The 15,642-nt window shown below is 40.1% G+C and overlaps 1 protein-coding gene across 1 annotated transcript in view; it reads left to right on the forward strand.

The window, feature by feature from the left end:
• The window catches only part of lrrcc1 (leucine rich repeat and coiled-coil centrosomal protein 1), a 16,856-nt gene extending 1,474 nt beyond the window's left edge, over positions 1 to 15,382 (forward strand). Inside the window, exons 3-20 of the mRNA XM_046052850.1 lie at positions 161 to 366; positions 491 to 556; positions 660 to 827; positions 2,819 to 2,985; positions 4,680 to 4,895; positions 5,372 to 5,571; positions 6,389 to 6,560; positions 7,680 to 7,828; positions 8,906 to 9,110; positions 9,395 to 9,534; positions 10,899 to 11,100; positions 11,630 to 11,815; positions 12,118 to 12,292; positions 12,836 to 12,999; positions 13,190 to 13,398; positions 13,643 to 13,780; positions 14,504 to 14,639; positions 15,120 to 15,382. Of these exons, the coding sequence (XP_045908806.1) occupies positions 161 to 366; positions 491 to 556; positions 660 to 827; positions 2,819 to 2,985; positions 4,680 to 4,895; positions 5,372 to 5,571; positions 6,389 to 6,560; positions 7,680 to 7,828; positions 8,906 to 9,110; positions 9,395 to 9,534; positions 10,899 to 11,100; positions 11,630 to 11,815; positions 12,118 to 12,292; positions 12,836 to 12,999; positions 13,190 to 13,398; positions 13,643 to 13,780; positions 14,504 to 14,639; positions 15,120 to 15,230 (3,010 nt within the window). The 3' untranslated portion in view covers positions 15,231 to 15,382. The remainder of the gene's footprint in view (positions 1 to 160; positions 367 to 490; positions 557 to 659; positions 828 to 2,818; positions 2,986 to 4,679; positions 4,896 to 5,371; positions 5,572 to 6,388; positions 6,561 to 7,679; positions 7,829 to 8,905; positions 9,111 to 9,394; positions 9,535 to 10,898; positions 11,101 to 11,629; positions 11,816 to 12,117; positions 12,293 to 12,835; positions 13,000 to 13,189; positions 13,399 to 13,642; positions 13,781 to 14,503; positions 14,640 to 15,119) is intronic.
• Positions 15,383 to 15,642: the final 260 nt, after the last annotated feature.

A 15,642-nucleotide genomic window follows, 5' to 3' on the forward strand; every position in this document is an offset into this window, starting at 1 on the left:
GCTCCCCCCCCCCCCCCCCCCCCCACACACACACACATTCACACACATTCACACAAAGTTATCAATTTCAATATCAATTTTAGAACTTTTTCCTGGCAGAGCAAATTGGTCTGTGCACGAAATAAATACAATCTGTTTCACTTTGTTGCTTTCTGTCTAGTTTGCTAGATTTCCCCCTGAGTCCCACTCTAACATCACTCAATTTGCACTGCAATCGCATCCCAAGGATTGAGGGCCTGACCTCAGCTTGGCATCTGCGGCACTTAGACCTTTCCTCCAATTGCATTTCTAAGATTGAGGGTCTAAGTTCCCTCACTTCCCTGAGGACTTTAAATTTATCCTGTAACTTAATCACCAAGGTTGAAGGTGAGTCTTTAGTCACTATTTTTCTCAGACAATAAATGTTTCTCCGAGTAATATTTAAATCAGTACAGAGTCGGATGGGCTGTAAAATCACCGTGTTGTAAATGTCCCCTTCTTTTTACTTCAGGACTGAATGGTCTAGTGAACCTAACAAGATTAAACTTGTCCTACAATCAGATAAACAACCTCACTGGTGAGTTGAACACAGACTAAACAGAGTTTTCTTTTTCTACACTCAAATGTCAGAAACAAGTGATTGACATGTCAATGCTTTTGATTCCTGACGTCCTAATTAGGCTTGTTGTATCTTCATGGCCCGGAATACAAGCTGAAACACCTCAGTCTCCATAGCAACCACCTGGACAGCATCGATCACCTCCTGCAGTGCTTGCTGGGATTGCAAGGGTTAAGGGAGGTCACTTTGAGCCAGCATGGCAGAGACAACCCTGTGTGTAGGTCAGCAGGTAGGACATGCAAATATTATTTTGGAGTACAGTTTTAACTAGTGGTTGGACCAAGATATTACCTGTAAATATTGGCCTCTCGCAGATATACTGTATCAATACATGTTAGCTGATACGCAAAATATCTAAAACAAAGTTAACATGGTTCAGAACAGGTTAAAGTAATTTCTGGTGCAGAGATTGTTATATAATTTTGTCACAAAGGATCCTCTCTCTCTCTCTCTCTCTCTCTCTCTCTCTCTCTCTCTCTCTCTCTCTCTCTCTCTCTCTCTCTCATGTGTGTGCCATTCACCGGTCTTGTGTGAGTTTTGCGTGCATGCTGTGCTGCCGAGAACTACATGCACATCGCGGTTCTATTTAAAAACGATAAAATATTCTTTGTGTGGTTCATCAACGGTGATAAATTATCCGAAAGTCCTGCGAGGTGCGGACAACTTGGCACAACACCAGTGAAGCCAGGGCTCCATCTCTTCAGCAAGTGTTCCTCTTCCGCCACCACATACACACACACACACACGCACTACGTCTACACGTGCGCACTGACAATCCCAGGTTAGGTTACCATTTTGGATTTATTAAGGCACTTTTAAAAACATTTATTGAGAGTTTTATTCTTTTTACATGTTTATTTACAGCATTAAATGTTGAAATGTATACTGCAATATGCAGTATATTAACTTATTGGGAGAAAACTGGTAGTTCTATGTAAAATCAGACGTTGAGCACCCCCATATCGCCAAAATGGCATGATCCTTGTTTGACAGTCGAATAAGGCTCTAATACATCCAGTTAAATACGCTCAGTTCGAAGTTTAGCTTTAGCAAATTCAGTCAGGAATTTTCCACTGCAGGGTGGAAACTCATCTTTTTTAGACTACAATTAGACACCCCATGCTAGCACTTAATCACCTGCATTAAAAAAAACAACAACAATTACCCAAAAAGCACTTTACAGTATATACTTGCACCACCAAACATGCTCATGGTTGTTTGTTTGGGATGGATGCATTTCTAAATTTTGAATACGTCAGGGTTCTGAATTCACTTATTATTTATTTATTTATTATTTGCACAAAAGCATCTGAAAAAACTTTATGGCCCTTTTGGAAGCTGTATATTTTTCGATGCTGTCCACCACATTTATATCAGTGAGCATAGAGTACATGATAGAAACGCCTCTTAGTATAATGTAAGACAATTCAGCAGCACCACAAACTACAGCCTCCAAAATCAAACACAACACTATAAGTATCACGGTGGTAGGATTTATTACAGTAGTGTTTTAGACTGCGTTTGTTTAAGCTAGGTGTATAGAATAAACTGGCTAGTGGGTGTATAGGAACGATAGACCTCATCAGTATGTGCTATTAACAGCAGATTCTTTCCTTCTGTGTCTCTTGTTTTTGATGAATCACTCTCTAATCCAGAAGATAATTGTTAGTTTTTGACACAACTTGGACTGTATGGTCTGTAATGAAAGCACAATGGAAATCGGTGGTATTCAAATATGCAGCCACTAATAGTAATGCTTTTGTATCTCTCTATGCATCCTATTTCTTTGTCTTTTTATTATTGTATTGATTGTTTTCCCTTAAGTTATGATGTGCACCCTTTATCCATGTCTTCCTGTTTATGATTAATTCAGAGCATCAGCTGTTGAAAGTATGCGTTTAAATCCAAGAGGGCATACTTAAAACTTCTCACAACCCTTCTTACAATCCAATGCTTAGATACACTTATTATAGGAGTACTCAGTACTCAGTAAGTGAGCCGCATCAATAGAGCATATGCGGATAGCACAGAGAAGAGAGGTTATTCGTTTAGATATAGATTATTTGATTATATGCAACATAAACACCAAAACACCTGATCTTTTATCCAGGCCATAAACCACTGATGTGACTACACTGAATAATGGTGTTTGTAGACAGTCACGCAGCTCTAGCCTGGCCAAGTTTTTTCAAATGTATGTGTGTGACTGTCCTACTGCAGGTTACAGGGAGATTGTTATGCAGTCGTTGCCACAAATCTCTGTTCTGGATGGCCTGGACCGGCTGGGAAATCCTTCACATCTAGGTCTAGGTAGTCCTTGTGACATCCCTGGTCTGGAGGACTATGTGGACCTCCTGCTGTCCTCGGATACCGGTCACAATGAAGCGGTAATTTTTGGTGCCATACCACCATTTGTGGTATTGTGTTATTACATTATAGTCCAGTCAGATCTTTTCTTAATTAAATATTTATTTAACCAGAAAGTATCTTTAGATAAATTATCTTATTTAGCAAGAGGCACCTGGTCAACATGTCAACACAGAAGTGTTAACAAAAAGTCACAATTGCTTTGCATTCATATATAGCACATAAAATAGGCCATAAGAGAGAGAACTTACTTTGAAACAGTTACATTCCTAACAAAATGTTTTTTGAATGTGGCTATTGATTACCTGATAGGAAGGCAACATTTCAAAAGTATGTTTATCTTATAAAATATTTCAAGTGAATGGTGCATTGTACAAAAATGCAATTTTGTCAAATTCAGAACAGACTCTATGGGCGCTTTCTTCCAGCCAGCGTAAATTGCAGCCCAAGTGTCATTGCTATTTTCCGTCTGACACAGTTGTCATTTTAATGCCCAGCGCCCACATTGTCTAAGTAGCAAATGTAACATGGGGGTGTAAAATGGTGCGGTCAGGCCTTGTTGACACATGCTGTCTTGAGGCAGCAGAACGCAATTGTGCCTTTGACCAACAAAAACCTGGTCTAAAGCCAGTGCAGCACAGTGAGGATACAGACTAGTGTGGATCTATCGTTCTGTCTGTCGCTATTAACAGAGACTCCGGTTTGCAGTGTAATTCAGACACTTATAAAACACAAAACTGTACAGTAACATTAGGCTTCATGATCAAAGAAAGATCACTTTGACACTTCAGTCACGCAAACTCTATTGCTCGTCCACAGGAGCTCCATCCCTCCCTCACTCTCTGCTGCGAGTCTGCATCAGACTTTGTAAAATTTATTTATATTTTATTGTGATTTTATTATGTGCCATTATTCCGCAATTTAAATAGCAATGCACCAGATGTAGGCATGTTATGCCCAAAACACACTTATGAATAATTAAGAGACTAAACACAACCTCTTTGCACTTGCGCCTTAATTTGTGCATTGCTTTATGTCTACTGTGTGTATAAACGTATGGCAGAATATCATAATTACACAGGAACTTTAATAATAATGAAAAAAAATTCAAGTGTCCACATTTTGCATCAGAAAGACCTCAGATAAGCAAATAAAAGAAATGTTCGTGGTTGTGGCATTATGTATCCAAAATAGTTTTCTCCATATTCCAACATTGATGGACTTTTTTCCCCATACCTGTGTATTTTGATCACATTCACACTTGCAGAAAAAATGTGTTATTTTCCACTGCAGGGCCTGTCCTCTCATTTCCCGAAAGTGCCAACAGAAAAAGGATAGTGTTACATTATTGAACACGGTTGGAAGAGTAAATTAATGTCCATCTTGATGTGAAGTGACAGTGCTGATCAATTAGCCAATGTGCCATTCTTTAGCCCAAGTAGTCGTTGTAAATAGCAGATCCCCAGTGGTCACTGACTATTATATATATGGAATATTATGTCATTTTTAAAATGTATTCCAGGATTGTGAAAATTACGGATCTCTTTACCAGTAAGTTACTTTACACATTCATTGCCCCAGATGGAAATATCCATCTGTTTTTCTCATTAGCAAAACCGGCTGCAGTGGAGTGTAACACAGCCACAGTGGGAACCCTGATGTAAGAAAGTGTTCCCAGTGAAATGAAAAAAGCAAATTTAAGTTTCCATTGCAGGTTAGAGGGGATGTCCCTCTCACCAAACCCTGCATCGATGAGGTGCTGACCCAGTTTCATCAGCGGATTTCCTCCGAAGCAGTTGTAGAGCAAGTGGCACAACCAGATTGCCAGAGCTTCCAGCCGGTTCGTTCCGCTGCGGCTGATCCAGCAGACCTGGTTAATGAACAGCGCATCAGGAAACTGGAGCACCAGGTGTCCCAGCTCATCCATCAGGTGCTCATTTAACACTGCTGACAGCCATTCATTCATTTATTTAGATGTTTTTGTGTGAGGTGTACAGCAGTTGAGAGCAGGTGAAGAGATAAATGTATAGATTGGTTATATGAAAAATAAAAACACACTACTATTTAGCCTGCATAGCTAAACGTCCTATTAAAAAATAAAATAGGAGTATTTTACAAATTTAAGAGAACATTACTCCCTAAAGATGCCTATTGGGACTACTTAATTTGTCAGTTCTAGGCTAGTAAGCTAAGTAATTGTGGAATCAAGCAACATCCCAACTTTGATACTACAGAAATGATTTCTTTACAGTGTCAAGTGTTCCATTTCATGTTGCTGCTATGTTTATCAAATATACCTAACATTTGATTGATTCATTAGTTAGTTTACATTTTTCCAAATATGTCTGTCATATATTTATTTTATCCCCTTCACACACTATCAGTATTTGTGCAATATGTATTCAGGCCCCTGCAGGTGACAAATCCAGTAGCACTGTTCATTCTGTGGTGACGGTACGGAAAGCTAAGAGGGACACAGACCGCACGTCAGAGAGCGAGTGTGACAGCGGGAAGGAGAACAGGAGGCGCTGCAGGATCCCCAAACATCATAACTACGTAACATCGAGGATGACCCCCAAGGAGACCAAGGGCAGGAGATCAGACAGGTGATTCTGAACCTGCATACCTCCGCACAGAAATAGATGCTTCATCTGTCAAGTTAACTACTGTGTAGTGGAAATAATTTGTTTTGCTGTCATGTTGACATGTGCACTCCCTGATTTTGTTATAGTAGCTAACTGCCACCTCTACAAAGTGCCCGATTCCACACAACTGCCTAATGTTTTGAAATGCAATTGTGTGATGAAGCGCTATTAGATGCTATAACAAAATCAAGGAGTGTACCTTTGAGTAATGATAATCACATTCAGACACTTGCCAAAGTGACACACACGTGTTTATGACGTGGTCATTTACAAAGTCTGAGTTAATAATAATTAAACACATAATGCAGCAGTGGATATTTCCATTTTATTCAGCATACATAAACCTAATATCATCAGTTCTCCTGATGATAGAGGAAGTCCTTTTACCTCTCGCTTGAAAGGGGGTGGTTCATTTTCTTCTCTGAGCGATGTGGTGAACTTTCCTCTTCGTTGTTGGAAATTACAGCTGTCATCTCACTCCCATGATTAATGACCGTGCTTCTATAGTCTTCCCCCTCATCTTACTTCATCAGCCACTGATGACATTTGCTTAGGATTCCGTGATTTAACTTAAGTACGCTCCCAACTGTCCTCATCAAAAGCAAGGGGATTTTAAAATATTCGCTCCAAATTCAATTCAGAGTTGTTCAAACTTTGCCTACCTGTAAAAGTGAGCAAGTCATCTGCTTTGACCTTTATTGAGCCAGACATTAGCTTGAGGACTGTTTATAATCAATTTTACAGCTGGTTCAATATTTGTGATTTGTTTTATGTGCAGTGATCAGGAGAATCATAAACAGAGGAGTTCAAAGTCTGCTGTGGGGCCCAGGAGGAAGGCCGGCACAGGGGGTATAGATGCAGCAGGTCCAGCAAGAAGGGCACCTTTGAGAGCTGCTAAGGCCTCAGGTGACATGAAAACCAAATCCACCGAGGAGGAGGAAACCTACAGGGTACAACACAGATGGGTCACCAGCAGAATGACTGGCAGCTTCTATTTTAAATAAATGCTATTTTTAATGAATGAATGTAATATAAAAAAGAGGGAGAGTAGACACCGTTGGGACATTTGTCTGTGTGAAAGCATGCTGTTGTTCGTATTTCTTCTTATTTTACACTAAAACTAATACACAAAAACATGCACATACGGTATACAGATTAATAGACTACGTCCCAGGGGTTCCAATGATGAATCACCTCCATGATATATATTATTTGACATTTAGTCACAAAGTAATTGTTACAGTCAGGAGTCCACCGTCTGTTTGGTTTTAGGACAACCAAAACCATAAATACATACATAAATTAACATTGTGTTTTAATTCACTTGTGTTACATACGATAAATTAATTGAAAATACATAGAAATAGCACATTTCCATCTCATTTAACAAACCAGTCACCATTTTTCTTGTGATATTTAACTCTAGTCACTAATCTGACATAGACCATCCCACCTTAGAGTATGACTATAAATGTAAAACAGAGGTCTAGCATTGCACTCATATAACATTTTTGGACTCACAATAGATGGTTTTAAATAAAGGATCAAATAGATGCAGCAGGGCCAAAGATTTTTTTAATTCCACACATTACTCCTTGTTAAAACCTGGTGCCTTCATTACCCACAGTGCAACTTGAGCGCCGTTCATATGGCGATTAGGATGAGTTATGCTAGTAGGGGCTAATGTAGCCTCGAGCCGCTAACCTAAGCGGGGATGAGGAGCGAGCTACAGACTCACTTCTTTCAAACTCTGCACCTCCACAATGTTTTCATTTTTAGACTTGTAGGCTTCAGCCCCAACTGACACTGACTCAAGTGACATAACTCAAGTTTATCAGATTTCACACAGCTTCCACTGGAGACACTTAAGGGTTTGCACAAGTTACTACTACTAGTACTCTCCAAGACCTATAAACAGACATTGATGTGTAAAATCCGTGGAGTTCCCCTTTATTCTTCACAACATTCTTTACAGGAACTTAACTGATACTTCACAAAACATTTGAAACATTCAATATTGTTAAATTGTCTATCCCTTAGTATTTCTGTTTTTGTGTATGTACCCTTAGACTATAGTGGAAGAGCGTGACCAGGAAAGGGAGAGGCGTTGGAAGGCTGAGCAGGCAGTGAGGAAACTAACAGAGGATCTAAAGTGCCTGCAGACAAAGGTCAGCGAGGAGAAGGACCTGCAGAGCGTGGCCTTGCACACCACTGACCGGTAAGAAGAAAACTGGTTGGACACACAGATGTACATTTATGCACTACGTACTCAAACTCCCACCTGAATCCGTGCAATATCTCTAAAGCAGATTACATGTTGAAAAGGGATCATTTAACTTCCCATCTCTGTGGATTTTACTTGTCAACTGCATAATGGATTCTCATCCATTTCTACCCTCTTCATCTTTTGTATTAGCTCTCCTGAGACCAGGGCCTGCTGCCTGTCTCATTCTTGAACAATGAGGAGCCATCCCACCATTAAAACTCCTCACTATCATTGTCCTGTAGCCTCTCATGAAATCGAGCACATTTTGGCTCCATTACCACAAAACTTTGAAGTATGACTGCAGTTGATAATAAAGCTATTTAGTATAAAGATCATTATCCTGCATATATACCTTATATTTCAGTTCCAGAGGCTATAATAATCTATACTTAAATATTCCTATCTCTGTGCCTAGACACATATGAGACCATTTGGCTGTGAGCGTCCTTCCTCCTGCACTGCACAGATAGAGCCAGCATTTTGCATGCTGCTCATGCTTGCGTCACACCTTGCTTAGATATATCTGCATTATGGAGGTAATTAGAAGCCTGGTGACAAGCATATGTCAGCAGTATTACGTGAATCAATCTTAACTGTCATTTTCTAATGACACTGAACACGGCTGCTACTGTTGACTCCCTTGCTCATCAGGGGAACGATTACAGTGAAATTACTCTTCATGGCAAGTTTAAAGAGTGAACTGCTATGGGTGGTCGTACAGTTTTGTAGTTGTAGTGTGTGTCCCGAATTCTCCAATTGTTTTTCTTTTCACCGGACTGCCCTTTTGCATAATGTTTTTTTTTTCCATTTCCATTTTCTCGCCCTTGAGATAAGATATGGCTATGCTATGATGTCAGATTTCTTCAATTTCACAGGCTATCACATTTTTAACAGTGGGACATAAAACAAATGAAGGTTATCACATAATTGGTAGTGGTAGCTTATACCAGTTTATATACACAGTAAAAATAGACATTTGGGGGATTACTCCTGCTGCTCTAGCTCTTATCGTGCTTTCTCCCCACCCAGACTGAAAGAATTGTTGCTAAAGGAGCGATCGGGGCGCTCGGAACTGCAGACTCGTGTTGAGGAGCTGGAGGGGAGGTGTCAGTCCCTAACCCAGCAGCTAGAGCAGGCCCGCAGCAGTGAAGAACAACACAAGACTGCACTGTGCAGACTAGAGGAAAGCATCTCCCAAGGAGAGGCACTCAGGGCTCGCCAACAGGCTGAGGAGGTAGAGTATCTGGTTTAATATACCCGGGAACACTTGTATCACCATTTTGATAAATAAGAAGACAGAGCAAGTTTATTTAAAAACATCCAAATATAAAATGTCTGGCTGTTTATGTTACAGCCTATTACCTACCACTCCCTGTCACTATCACTTTTCATTATACCAGTTTAGCAGTTCAGTTGCAGAGTGAATAAATGCATACAGATGAAGGGATTCAGCAGAGGATCAGTCAGCTCTCACAGTATGTGACAGGCTGGTATAAAACAAGTGCTGACCTTCCTCAGATGAAGCGGCATCGGGAGCTGGAAAACAAGGCAGCAGCTCTGAAGAGAGAGTTGGACATCCAGAGAGCCTCGGAACGTCAGCATAAAGACAAACTGCAGCATTTGCATGAACTGCTGGCATCCAGGGAACAAGAACACAGGTAGAACCAAAGGATTTTACTCTGAATAATGATATTGATAATGTATATTAATACAAACCCTTTGTAAAGGCCCTGAGCATGTATTTTCTGAATCAACATTCTTCATATGAGTGCTGGGCTCCTGGGGAGTTTTTGAGTTCAACTCTTGAGAAATTAAACCTAAGGATGTAATTTGTTTGAACCAGGATTCGGCAAATAAGTCTGGCATCAGGACAAATGTTTTTCAAGCCGTTACATGGTGGGCCAGAACATAGTCAAATTCTTTCAAAACCTTAAACGCCTATGTGCATGTTTAGCTCAGTCGGTAGGAGCGGGACTCCCGTTGGGAGGGTTTTATGATTGATCCCAACATACGGCGGATATTTTTTTCTCCCTTGTTAAACAAATTGATTGTAAGGACACTTTTGCACATGCTCACAATAAAGCATGTGCTGCAGTGTGTGCGTCCCGGCGTTTGAAATGCATTCATAAACCCTTATTTTCATTTCTTTGAGGAAATTCAGGGGAATCCAATCGCATGTTTCAGAGGTGTGTCATGCAAGCCAGAAACTCTTTTGAATATCCTACAGAACTTTTCAAAGTAAAGCTCTCAATAAACTCAACATGAAGCATTGCTGCAAAAAACGTTTTGCAGCTCGCGCTTTTATTTAGTAGGCACAATCACTTAAGAGGAAGTGATTATGTGAGTAACTGTAGCTGTCATGACTAAGATCTGTTTCAACACCAGCCGCTATTAATTAATTTATTTTTTATTTTTCTGCTATCAAAGCGGGCCAGATATTATTGCTGGTGGGCCAGTTCTGGCCCGCGGGCCACCTATTGGCAACCACTGGTCTAAACATTTGTGCTCATTAACATCCAGTGTTATAGAGAAATACATAAAAAATTTGTGCATGATTTATCAAGTCTGTTAAAGTTTTTTGCTTGCTGTAATAATTTCTCCTGTTCATACTGATCATTAAAATATCCCTTCCTAATGCACTTTCAATAAAAGTGATGGGGGACAAAATCATTTTGTGCAGTCTTTGGAAGATACCCACTTGATTTGTATAACTCAGACTGCTGAAGCCTCATTCATTTCAGATAAACTTTTGAATATATTTTTTGCACAAAAAGATCTCTTAGAGATCAGTATGATCAATATGAACAATAAGAAGTTCAGTGTTTATGGTCTCCAGACTATTGTTTTAACTTTGACTTGAAAATCTTTAACATTTGAGATCAAGTTTTGTAATGGTAACAAAATTCCTTTGTTGAGTCCTCAACTTACTGTTACTAGTATTTATTTTGAATACTTTAAACATTTATTTTATGTTTGTGTTTAAAGAGGTCAATGTATGATCCTTGTTTGCATTGTTTCACAGAAAACAGCTAGATTTGCGGTTGCAGCCTGGGGGCGAAGACTTCCGTCAGGCAGTGGCGAAAGAAGTTGCATCCGTGGAACAGAGACACTCCCAGAGGGAGGTGGAGCTGCAGGAGAAACTGACAGAGGGCAGGAAACAGTATGCTGCGCTGGAGGACGAGTTCCGCATGGCACTAACCATCGAGGCTGCTCGCTTTTCTGAGGTATACTAAAAGATCGACACCTGCCATACAGAGGGCTTGTAATCACTGAAGTATTGTCCTAACTTTTTCTCTAGCTCTCTCTCTGTACAGTCCAGCTGATGACTGTAAAAAAGTGAAATGATTGAACTGTAATTGAACCCAATATAGATCGATTTAGTGGATGTTTCAGTCTGATGGTGAAAGCTGAGATTGAATTAGGATCATCACTCTGGACAAGTAGTGAAGTGATTGCCACAGGAAGAAAGCTACACCAAATGATTAGATTTGAATCAATCGGTACTTTCACGTTACGGTTACAGATTTCATTCAGCCTCTGCACAAAATGTAATCTTAATCTTGATAGTTATCTCTTGCCATTTTCTACTTTAAGTCTCCAACCTTTGACCGGTGGAAAAGTCTGAATAAGATGCGGATTGCCAGCCAAACTCTTACTCATGGAAACCTTCAAAAGATCAAAAGTCCTTCACTCGGTTTAACTCCTAAATGTCTAATTCACACTCAATTGCACATTCCCGCTCTGCTTCTGTAGCTAAAGGAGGTTTGTGATCAGATGACGGCAGAGATGTTGGGGCTCAAGGCGACCCTGAACCAGTCACAGCAGAAGGAGAAGAAGTCTGGCTCTATGGTGCAGGAGCTCACATCTATGGTCAAAGAACAGAAGAGCCGCATCTCTGAACTCATCAAAGCAAAGAGAGACGCTGTCACTGATCTAAAGGTACAGCATGAAAGTAAACGAGTGAGACATGACTGAATTTTTTTCTTCATTGCTTCTAGGAAATTAAGAATAATTTGTCTGAGCAGGTTTTAAAAAACTGCATTATATATAAAATAAAACTTAGATGATCAGTTCTGGGCATCAGTCATTGCCTTTTTAAAAATTGTTCAGCCTGAGCCTGAAGGAGACAGTCTACTTTGAGACGTCATGAATACTGAATGGTCCTGCTGCCTTTCCATCTGTCAGCCATGACAGATGGCCGTTGATCATTAATGCTGTCTCTCTGACTGTCCCTCTGCCAGAGCCGTCTGCATTCCTTGGAAGCAGAAGTGGAGCAGGACCGGCGTCTCGGCCTGCAGCTCGAGTTGCTCAAGAAAGACAAGGCCCGACTGTTGTCTCAGCTAACAGCTCAGGAGTCGGTGATAGACGGCCTCAGGGCAGAGAGGAGGATCTGGGGCCAGGAGCTCGCTCAGCAAGGTGGGAGATGTCTGAGAGGGTGGGGAGGCACTTGTTGTCCAATTTCAATGAACTTTATGCGGCATGACACACATTAACAACCAGTTTTAGTTGTGTATCAACAAACACTAGTGCCGGTCTTCCTCTCAGTCTGTCTTAATTATTAATTCATTGTGAGTGAGTCACTCTTGACATTTTGGAGATTCTACTTTAGACTCAGTATGAAGGAGACATTAGCTGTATGGCTTAACACTGTGCTGTACATTCTGATGGTTTATTTCATCTGTATCAAGTAAAGCCTGCCATCTAGTGGTTATTTAGAGAAACACATTCTTACACACTTGGGCATGGTTAAGTAAGTAAATTGTTCACAGTGGACTTTTTCAAAAAGCTTTATGTAAAGCATTAAAATGCACAAAAACAAAATTTTAAAGGCAGGGACAAGAAAAATAAAATAAGGAATGAAATAATACAAATAGATAAAAGAATGATAGACTTTGAAGTAGGAAAGTTTAACATTAAGTGCTGTCATGAGAGATAATTTGATGTATTTCTCTACACTAGGAGCGTCCTTGGCTCAGGATCGTGGACGCCTGGAGGCCAGGATAGAGGTGCTGGGCGCTGAACTGGAGACTCAGAAGAAACAGAACGAGAGGGACAATGATGCCCTAAAAATCAAAGCCAGAATCATTGATGACCAGACAGAGACCATTCGCAAACTCAAAGAGGTAGGAGGATACTTTGATTATTGAAATCGGTGTGTTCACACCAAAACCTGCCACTACTACTACTACATTCATTAAATTCATCATCGGCGCTGCATGGGAGTTGTATATTTGTGTATATGTATATATCTGTCTGTCTTATCCTCTGCACTGAAGGAGTTTCTCTTTCTCCTCTGCCTTCATGCTGTCTAAGGCCTTGCAAGAGCGTGATGATCAGATCCGTAGGCTGCGTGAGGAGGCGGGTCAGGCCCAGAAGCAGCTCCAGCAGCAGCTGGAGGAGGAAACTGCTCGGCAGGCTGAGCAGAGGGAGCGTCTGGAACATCTGAGCCTGCGCAAGGAGCAGCTGAAACAGCAGCTGGAGGATAAGGAGGCAGAGCTTGAGGAAGTCAAAAGAGTTTACAGGCAAGCATCCCTTCACAAACACATAGAAAATTCTGCATTTGAAAAATTGTAATTTAGAAGTATCACTTAGTAGGAATACCTGATGTTGTTATGCCCAAACTCAACCCAAACGCCCAAGTCTTTATGTTTAAAGGGACAGACTACTCTACAGCCTAAGACATGTCATCCAACATATACTTTTGTTTCTTCACCATCATTGTGTTCTCTTTTATATATTTGTCTCTATATCTATTCTTCCTATTAGTGATTCCAGTAAGAAGTGGCAGGAGAAGGCAGACCTGCTCACTCGGCTGGAGAGCCAGGTGAAGCGCATGAAAGAGAACTTTGATTCCAAAGAACGCTTGCTGCTGGAGGAAAGAGATAAAGCAACAGAAGCACACAAGTATGATACAGTTTCACATCAGAGCCAAATTCCCTATGTGCTGTTCCGTTACATTTCGGGCCCGTAGGTACCACAGTTATCAAGAACCTCAGGATCCCTCGTATGAATGGAAAAATTAGGGATCATACTTACATAACCAAAATACATAAATTGATAAATGTACTAGAAGGGAAGTTGTCTGTTTTGAGTAGTATTGTAGCTTTGAGTTGCCATTAAAGCTGTCACAGTTCTTATATCCCATATGATTGATATTGCTTATAGCTTTATTTAATTGTTTTAAATTATGTGCATTTTTAAAATAACATAGAAACTTAATTTAAATCAAGCTTTCTCCATTCTGTATTTCAGTATCTACCAGAATTTGCTCACATGTTTGTCCTATCGTTGTCCACCTGCTGGGAGCTGGTTAGGACAGCTCTGCAGTTTAGGTAATCCCAGAGTAGAGGGAAGCTATTGTCTACGTCAAGAATAAAAACAAAATGCTTTTCCTCCAAAGCTTAAAAGGAAGACCAAATACAGTATGTCTCATTCTGAAATGTTTTGGGGCATTTGTTAAATACATGCCTCTTCCATATCTCTCCCAAACCCAAAAGCTACAGAACTTCGGAAACTCATAATCTAGGGCTGTCCACCATAAAAAAATGCACATGCTTATTGAACCCAAGGCAGTCCAGGTGCCTTAACTTATGTAACATTATGTTTTATCTGTTGTCTGTCCTGCAGAGCTGCAGTAGAGAAGTTACACTGTGTGGATGATGCATTTCGTCGACAGCTGGAGTCTGACCAGGTTGCCCATCAAGCTGAGCTACTTCGACTGGGGAATGAAAAGCAGAAACAGATCGAACAAGCTAATCAGAGGGTAAAATATAGACGCTTTTTCACAGAAATGCCCAGTTTTCCTCCAAGTTGGATGGCAGAACAGGTGCTTTGTGTGTTTTACCTGATTCACCATGTTCAAAAGAAGACGTTGTGAAAGTGGTTACAGGCCTCTGTTGCTTGCTGCACTGATTCTCTATTTATTATATAATGGGAAAGTTGCAGGTCCTTTGTGCATCTGAGAAAAACCAAACTAATACATTTTGAAAATGATGAATGCAAGAAAGTAGGACAAACCCCTGTGATAAAATGACAATATCACGAGTAAAACTGGTTGAAACCACAGGAGGCCATCCTGTGGTTTCAACCAGATTCTTGTCTCACTCTAATCGTGTCCATTTTGATTATTTGCATTTCACCCAGCAAGACTTTTAAAGTCTCTAAAGAAGCCGTGAACTATTAAAAACAAGTTGTATGTGTTTTCTGCAGCTGAGACCGTTTGTGTCTGTGGGTGTCTTCTTAGGTATTTGAAGTGGAGGAGGAGATGCGTCAGCTCCTGGAGGAGACGGAAATTAACAAGAGAATCATGGAAGAGAAAATGAAGCGTCTCACAAGTGTACTAAAAGACTTTTAATACAGGAAATATTTGCAGCTATGTATGAATTTCAACACCAGAGGATAGTTATGTTTTATTTATTTTTTAATAAAGCAATTGATTCTTGTATTCTTGTATGATAAGTTGTGTTTATGTATATCATGATTTATCTAATAAATCTCTCTTGAGCATATTTTGTCTTTTTTTAAAATTATAGATAAAATTGTGTTAACACAACAAGATGAAGGCAGGGTTCAGTGGGAAATAATATGCAATGCATCCTGTCAAAAATCTAAAGGAATAAAATAGTTTTCAGTTATGAGGAATCTACAAAATGGACAGTTTACTTTTTTAACTTTAAAAATATATACAATGAGAAATCTACTCTTCAGAAGTCAAGCATATAGAAGACAACTGAAGACATGACAGCATAGTTAATAACTTTACATTG

Source organism: Micropterus dolomieu, linkage group LG06 (assembly GCF_021292245.1).
Source record: "Micropterus dolomieu isolate WLL.071019.BEF.003 ecotype Adirondacks linkage group LG06, ASM2129224v1, whole genome shotgun sequence".
In the NCBI taxonomy this organism is placed as follows: domain Eukaryota; kingdom Metazoa; phylum Chordata; class Actinopteri; order Centrarchiformes; family Centrarchidae; genus Micropterus; species Micropterus dolomieu.